The sequence below is a fragment of the Limulus polyphemus genome, unplaced genomic scaffold (genome assembly GCF_000517525.1).
Source record: "Limulus polyphemus unplaced genomic scaffold, Limulus_polyphemus-2.1.2 Scaffold10101, whole genome shotgun sequence".
NCBI lineage: Eukaryota > Metazoa > Arthropoda > Merostomata > Xiphosura > Limulidae > Limulus > Limulus polyphemus.
This window is the reverse complement of record NW_013675711.1, coordinates 1-8,414: the sequence shown is the minus strand read 5'-3', so window position 1 is coordinate 8,414 and position 8,414 is coordinate 1. Positions and strand designations below refer to the sequence as shown.

Genomic DNA, 8,414 nt, shown 5'->3' with positions numbered 1-8,414 from the left:
TACTGTACCTTTGAAAGTTGAAAGAATAGCTAGATTTGATGTAGGGTATCACAAAGTACATAAAGTATTTACAATGTTGTTCTGTACCTTTGAAAGTTGAAAGAATGTATCATTGCAGTGAAATGAGGATAGGATTATCACATGTGCTAACTTTGAGTTACCGGACCATAAACAAAATAATGGCAGGGCATTGTGTAATTGCCCTAGTGAGCCCATGCACTTAAGTCAATCAAACTAAATAACAGACTCAACCAACCTTATGACTGATCACATATAATAGCTATATAATAAGGATATAATAGCTTCACGCAGTAGAGCCTAAAACAGTAGAAAAATAAAATATGAAATAAATTAGAAGTCTATTTCATCACACGGGAAAATGAAAACTATTAATTTATGCTTTCTTGTCAACAAGTAATGCAAGATACTCCTAAAATAAAATGAATAGTCTTGTGACGTTAATGTACATAATTTTGACTTCCAACGATTAAATGTGCACACCATTTGAAATGTACAGAATTTGAGGGCAGTGCCTTCAGACTTGACAAAGCCTCTGAATCAACATTTTTGTAGTATAATGTAAATTTAAATGATTAGTTGGACTTTAGTTTGAATATATTTTTTGTGTAGGAAGTGTCTTGTGGAAGCCGAAGCAGCCGGGTGGTGTTTGAATACGTAAGTTAAATCATCTAGGCACATTAATAAATTGGGGCTCTTCCTAAGAAAGAAAAGAAGTAACCCAGAAATTATTTTTTCTTTTACCATTGTTTGTTTTGTACACTTCTCATAATACCAAAATTCAGTTTGTTGTTTAAAGAAACTTGAACTTTCAGAATGACCTCTGAACTTTAGTATTTTAATGTTACTGTATGTTGGAATAAACAATTCTCATGGGCCTTGTGTTCTAGCCATCGCCACCGAATGACCGAACAAGAAGAAGACGAAGAACTGTTGTCAGAAAGCAGAAGAAGTGCCATCACTGTCACAAGATTTGAACAGTCTCCGACATGTGAGTTTGTAAACGTGAAATACTGTCACAAGATTTGAACAGTCCCCGACATGTGAGTTTGTAAACGTGAAGTTCTATCACTGTCACAAGATTTGAACAGTTCCAGACATGTGAGTTTGTAAACATGAAATACTATCAGTCACAAGATTTGAACAGTCCCCGACATGTGAGTTTGTAAACGTGAAATACTGTCACAAGATTTGAACAGTCCCTGACACGTGAGTTTGAAAACGTGAAGTTCTATCACTGTCACAAGATTTGAACAGTCCCTGACACGTGAGTTTGTAAACGTGAAATACTATCAGTCACAAGATTTGAACAGTCCCCGACATGTAGGTTTGTAAACATGAAATACTATCAGTCACAAGATTTGAACAGTCCCTGACATGTAGGTTTGTAAACATGAAATACTATCACTGTCACAAGATTTGAACAGTCCCCAACATGTAGGTTTGTAAACATGAAATACTATCACTGTCACAAGATTTGAACAGTCCCCGACATGTAGGTTTGTAAACATGAAATACTATCAGTCACAAGATTTGAACAGTCCCTGACATGTAGGTTTGTAAACATGAAATACTATCACTGTCACAAGATTTGAACAGTCCCCGACATGTGAGTTTGTAAACGTGAAATACTATCACTGTCACAAGATTTGAACAGTCCCCGATGTGTGAGTTTGTAAACGTGAAAACTAAGTTATTGCTGTGGACTTTCTGAGGTTAAAATGAAATTTGTTATCTAACAGTATTGGCAGGGTTCTTTCCAAACTTTGATTACCTAGAGAACATAAATGGATTTGTAAAAGCTAATACATTTTTATGTAATTCTTGATAGATATCAAAACTGGTGAGTTGAGGGATTACCAGGTCCGAGGACTCAACTGGATGATATCACTGTATGAACATGGCATTAATGGAATATTAGCTGATGAAATGGTAAGTATTGGTGATTTATCGGAATCAGATCACAAATTTTCTTTATTAATATTTTAAAATAAATGTGAAAATCCGAATTCAATGGTTTTCATTAATAACTTATTCTTTTAGATTGTTTGCTCGGAACAAACTGTGATTTCAGTCTAGTGGTAATCATTGATACTGGAAACAGGAACAGTAGTTTTTGTCTGCATGTTTAGTCTCTACTAAATGGGATACTGTGAATGAATATTGTTTTCTATGAGCACAAGTCATTGAGTTTTCTAGTATTTGTCCTACAAGATACATTTTACGAGGCTGATGATTTGTGTGAAAGAATCTTCCCAAGTGGAAGATTGTAATTCTTCTGTAACTTACCAATGAACCTGAATACAGACTTACACTGGAAGATCAAAATATCATCCTCAGACTTGTTTCGGAAAACCAATCCTTTAAAACTGTGTACGAATGTTTAGTCTGTTTTTGTTCTTTTTTACAGGGTTTAGGTAAAACTTTACAAACTATCTCCCTCTTCGGCTACATGAAACACTATCGGAATGTCAACGGACCTCACATGGTGATTGTTCCCAAGTCAACCTTGGCCAACTGGAAGAATGAGTTTAAAAGGTGGTGCCCAAGCCTAAAGGCCGTCTGTCTGATCGGAGACCAAGAAACGAGGGTAAGAGGAAGTGGGGTGTTTCTAACTTTGTGCTTATCTAAAGTTCTGGAAAAATGTTTATGAAAATGAAAACATGAATATTTTGTGCCTCATAAGATTGATACTATAAAGTTTTATTCATGTTAGTAATGAAATTCTTATAGTTAACACTACAGAATTATACTAAAATCATAAACTTTAGATAAGTTTAAGAAAATAATTGTTTCATTTTAAATCTTTAAACTTAAAGATAACCGATGTACAATAATCTGCCAATTACCATTGATATTAAAATACAATTTACTTGGATTTATTGTACCACGAACTTGAGGATTCTGTATTGTTGACTCACTAAAACAGGCATTTAATACTCCAAATGTTTAGGCCTAAATTGTTATATATAATAAATATACTGCCATATTTTATTTCCAACTTAAAAGTGTCTTACTTGTCTAAACAGGCTGCTTTAATACGTGATACTCTGATGCCAGGAGAATGGGACGTCTGCGTGACGTCCTACGAGATGGTTATTAGAGAGAAGGCAGTTTTAAAAAAGTTTAATTGGAGATATTTGGTAATTGACGAAGCCCACCGAATCAAGAATGAGAAATCCAAAGTATGTATATTTAAATGATCTGTTTATGAAAGTGTCTTTGTGAGACTAATTTTTATATTTTTCGGATGTTGTTTTTGAAGTTCATTGCTAAGACCCAGTTTTTTGTGTAAGAGATATGCATTTTTCACTTTCAGAAGAAATATTCTACTGAATTTGTACAGTCCTCAAACCCGATTTGTTCATAAACTTAAATGATGAATTCAACAATACTGTAATTAGTAACTAGTAGGTAGTTATCATTGTTTAGGTGGTTGAAGATAATGAATATAAGTACGGTGTGTGTGTCTGGTTGGTCATTAGACTGTGGTGTTTTAGTTAGTGAGTCTTTAACGAGATGTGTGTATCCCTAGTGTGATGTTTTAGTTAGTGAGTCTTTAACGAGATGTGTGTATCCCTAGTGTGATGTTTTAGTCAGTGAGTCTTTAACGGAATCTGTGTATCCCTAGTGTGGTGTTTTAGTCAGTGAGTCTTTAACGGGATGTGTGTATCCCTAGTGTGGTGTTTTAGTCAGTGAGTCTTTAACGGGATGTGTTTATCCTTCTGACTAAAACACCACACTGCTTACTCGGTACATACGTATACAGCTTACTCGGTACATACGTATACTGCTTACTCGGTACATACGTATACTGCTTACTCGGTACATACGTATACTGCTTACTCGGTACATACGTATACTGCTTACTCGGTACATATGTATACTGCTTACTCTGTACATACGTATACTGCTTACTCGGTACATATGTATACTGCTTACTCTGTACATACGTATACTGCTTACTCGGTACATATGTTTACTGCTTACTCGGTACATACGTATACTGCTTACTCGGTACATACGTATACTGCTTACTCGGTACATATGTTTACTGCTTACTCGGTACATATGTTTACTGCTTACTCGGTACATACGTATACTGCTTACTCGGTACATATGTATACTGCTTACTCACTAACTAAAACACCACACTAGGGATACACAGATTCCGTTAAAGACTCACTGACTAAAACACCACACTAAGGATAAACACATCCCGTTAAAGACTCACTGACTAAAACACCACACTAGGGATACACAGATTCCGTTAAAGACTCATGTATACATGTGTACCGAGTAAGCAGTATACATGTGTACCGAGTAAGCAGTAGTTGCTTTGACTTATCCATGCTTCTACTTTATCCCATAAAATGTAAGTCTTAGAAGTTGGTGTTGAGTTTAGAGAGAGGATATTGAACTTAATAATAGAACAGAGGTGTTTCTTCTCATCTTGGTAGAGGAGTCATGAAATAAACATAAAAGTTGATTGAGTTCAAACTTTCTTTTGAAGTGTGTGTAATATCCACACCAAACCATCTCAATCACCTTAAACTGTTATAAAGTGTGTGTAATATCCACACCAAACCATCTCAATTACCTTAAACTGTTTTGAAATGTGTGTAATATCCACACCAAACCATCTCAAACACCTTAAACTGTTATGAAGTGTGTGTAATATCCACACCAAACCATCTCAATCACCTTAAACTGTTTTGAAGTGTGTGTAATATCCACACCAAGCCATCTCAATCACCTTAAACTGTTTTGAAGTGTGTGTAATATCCACACCAAACCATCTCAATCACCTAAAGCTGTATAAAGCTTGTCACCATTTGGTGAAATCTGTAACATCACCTTTGTGGGGCTGACATTAAGAAACTAGATTCAACTCGTCAGTTATTGTTGTCCAATGTGAGGTTGTGTTTTCTTTCAGGGTATAATCTTTGAGTCGTATTTTGTTATAGACACATGTAAGAGTTTTATATGTTTCTTTTTTTACTTCAACTCGTCAGTTATTGTTGTCCAATGTGAGGTTGTGTTTTATTTCAGAGTATAATCTTTGTATTTCGTATTTTGTTATAGACACATGTATGAGTTTTATATGTTTCTTTTTTTACTTTGTATTATTTTGTTTGACTATTTATGGTGGAGTAAAATTTATTATTGGTACTTTTAAAAAAAAATGTGATTTTTACACCATTCTGATATTGATTTGATACAGAAGTTGATTGTGCAGTTACTACGAAATACTTTTTATACTTACAGCTTTCAGAAATTGTTCGAGAGTTTAAATCAACCAACAGGCTGCTCTTAACGGGAACGCCGTTACAGAATAATCTTCACGAGCTGTGGGCTTTACTCAACTTCCTGCTGCCTGATGTGTTTAACTCCTCCGAGGTAACCACTGAGTGTGTAGTTATAACATTTCTGTGTAGAGGTCACTAGTGAGATTCAGGACGACCAGATGGTGACTTTTTTCGTGACTTCTGAATAAGAGTATTTAATAATGCATTTGGGCACTTTTTCTCGGCCCGGCATAGCCAGGTGGTTAGGGCGCTCGACTCGCAATCTGAGGGTCGCGGGTTCGATTCCCAGTCACACCAAACATGCTCCCCCTTTCAGCCGTGGGGGCGTTATAATGTGACGCTCAATCCCACTATTCGTTGGTAAAAGAGTAGCCCAAGAGTTGGCGGTGGGTGGTGATGACTAGCTGCCTTCCCTCTAGTCTTACACTGCTAAATTAGGGACGGCTAGTGCAGATATCCCTCGTGTAGCTTTGCGCAAAATTCAAAACAAACAAACAAACTTAATGAATCACTAAAGCGTGATTTTCTCTCTGCAATTTAAAATCAAAATTTTTAGGTACATAATTCTCTTAATTTTATGTTGCATGATAACATAATGTTTTAAATATTTGCTATGAAAAGAACAAAAATCGGCAGTGCATAATGAAAGATCCTGAATTTCTTTTTGTACTAAGAGTTGTCACACCTTTGGAGGATTAAAATTAACAATGTTGATTGATTGTGTAAATCAGACTTTTAATTACAAAAACATGACTTTGATGTGTTTGTGTATAATATTGTTTTGAGTTGTATTTTAAATGTAAAATAAAACAGTATATTTTGTTCGATCCCTACAGGATTTTGATGCGTGGTTTAACACTAGCAACTGCTTGGGAGACACAAGCCTTGTTGAAAGATTACATGCTGTAAGTTTTGAGTTTGAAATTTGTTCCCAAAATTGTCCTTTCACATCAGTAATGTTAGTTTCCTGTCATATCATGGCTATCTGTTTAGAGCAAAACCAAAAATCAACCAAGTAATGAATATAGCTAATTAAATTCTTACTTATAAAGTTTCAAAGGTATTGTTTTGTCACTTGCTTACCCTTGCCATTAATGCTGTTTTCGGTCATAAACCCAATATTTTGCATTGTTTGGTAAGCTTAGAAAATTTGTGTTAGTCCTAAATAGATATATTAAGCTAACATTGCTCGACAATCTCTGTATTAATCATTCTAACCAATGCTGTTAATAAAAGTAACAAGAATATCTTACTTTGTGATGACAGTTTTAAAAATTACACATTTCTGAATACTTGGTTTTTAATAAATTTGTTTTTTCAGGTACTAAGACCCTTCCTGTTACGTCGACTGAAGTCTGAAGTGGAAAAAAAATTGAAACCAAAAAAAGAGGTTAAAATCTATGTTGGTCTGAGCAAGATGCAGAGAGAATGGTAAGTCGAACATCATTGGGAAAAGTAACTTGTTTTTGTATATTTCTCCTGTTATGGTTCCTGTTTCAAATCTGGAAATGTTAATGTTTTTTGACAGGTACACGAGAGTATTGATGAAAGACATTGACGTAGTGAATGGTGCTGGGAAGGTTGACAAGATGCGACTTTTAAACATTCTAATGCAACTTCGAAAGTGTTGTAATCATCCTTATCTTTTTGATGGAGCTGAACCAGGTTTGTTATTGTTATGAAAGTTTCAATATATTTTGCAAAATAAGTCTTTATTTACGTGTTCTAAAATTTGTTAGAATTCTGGACCAGGGAATCGAGATGTGTTCCTGCCAAGAACATTTCTGCACTTTTAATTGTGGGTGTGTTATAAGAGTGACAGTAAATCCTACTATTCAGTTAAGATTAGCCACTTAAGACAGAAGGTGCTGCCATCTGAACTCCCCACCCTCTCTCTAATCTACAGATCAATATTAAGGATGACCATATTTTAACTATATGGGTCTCTGATCTGATCATTTTAATTTATTGTGTGCATACGGTGTTAGTTAGCTGACTTTTATTTACTAATAATCGTTGGTTTTAGTCCAATATTTGTATGTTGATGACACGGTACAATGTTTTATGGCTCAGTTAACACATTTAATATGATTCACATTAATAAATTGTAAGTAAGTGTAAAAAACATTAGCTCACTTCCTGAAGTGATTTTATTTTACACTGATGCCCAAAATGTTTTATACACCATCCACCATTTCTTCCTGGCCGACTTGTTTCCCTGTGACCCAAAAACTCTGAATTATTTTGTTTGTTTTTAACACTTCTGTTGCTAACATAATTTAAAATTTTTATAAATTAGCTAATTTTTATACATATAATTATAACAATTAGTAAATTGAATCTGAACCTTGTTGGTTTCGGAGAAATCTCTTATCTCTGAGACTTGTACACCTTGTAGTGTTTAATGTTCCAACCATGTACTTGTATTTTGATGGTAATCAGGTGGGCCCTTTCTTGATACAATTGTTTCAGTCACGTTAAGTAATGATTCTTACTTTTCTTTGTAACATGTTGGATTAAAGATTAATAATTATTTCCATGTGTGGTTTTTGTTGTTTTGACATTTTTTTTTCCTAGGTAACTTATAGCACAAGATGTTTAGTCTTTTCATTTTCTTACCATCAAATTGACGACAAACTTGCTTTTAATAATCCATGTCCTCTTCATCAATGGCGTGGCCTTTTCATTGATAAAATAGTTAGCAGAAAGTGGTGTCCTCTAGTCTATCCTTGCAAAATTCAACCGATAGCCTGAGCTGAACAATTACCTGTCTGTACATTACAGGACCACCTTACACTACAGATGAACACTTGGTGTACAACTGTGGCAAACTGGTCATCCTTGACAAGTTACTTCCAAGGTTACGGGAACAAGGATCTCGTGTGCTGATTTTCTCTCAGATGACACGCATGTTGGACATTCTTGAGGACTACTGTCTGTGGCGGGGATATATGTATTGTCGTCTAGATGGGCAGACCCCACATGAAGATAGAGAGGTATGTAAGTACGGGACATTATCTGCCGATGTCTAGGTAGGTTAGTTTGGGTTACTCTGTTTTCTACTGAAAATATTGGGACATTACGTAC

General features: G+C 35.1%; 1 protein-coding gene across 1 annotated transcript in view; it reads left to right on the top strand.

The window, feature by feature from the left end:
• Positions 1 to 8,359, top strand: part of LOC106476237 (SWI/SNF-related matrix-associated actin-dependent regulator of chromatin subfamily A member 5-like) — a 12,435-nt gene extending 4,076 nt beyond the window's left edge. Inside the window, exons 4-13 of the mRNA XM_013936902.2 lie at positions 631 to 675; positions 909 to 1,009; positions 1,850 to 1,950; positions 2,429 to 2,608; positions 3,048 to 3,203; positions 5,287 to 5,418; positions 6,164 to 6,232; positions 6,649 to 6,758; positions 6,856 to 6,992; positions 8,112 to 8,359. Of these exons, the coding sequence (XP_013792356.1) occupies positions 631 to 675; positions 909 to 1,009; positions 1,850 to 1,950; positions 2,429 to 2,608; positions 3,048 to 3,203; positions 5,287 to 5,418; positions 6,164 to 6,232; positions 6,649 to 6,758; positions 6,856 to 6,992; positions 8,112 to 8,359 (1,279 nt within the window). The remainder of the gene's footprint in view (positions 1 to 630; positions 676 to 908; positions 1,010 to 1,849; positions 1,951 to 2,428; positions 2,609 to 3,047; positions 3,204 to 5,286; positions 5,419 to 6,163; positions 6,233 to 6,648; positions 6,759 to 6,855; positions 6,993 to 8,111) is intronic.
• Positions 8,360 to 8,414: the final 55 nt, after the last annotated feature.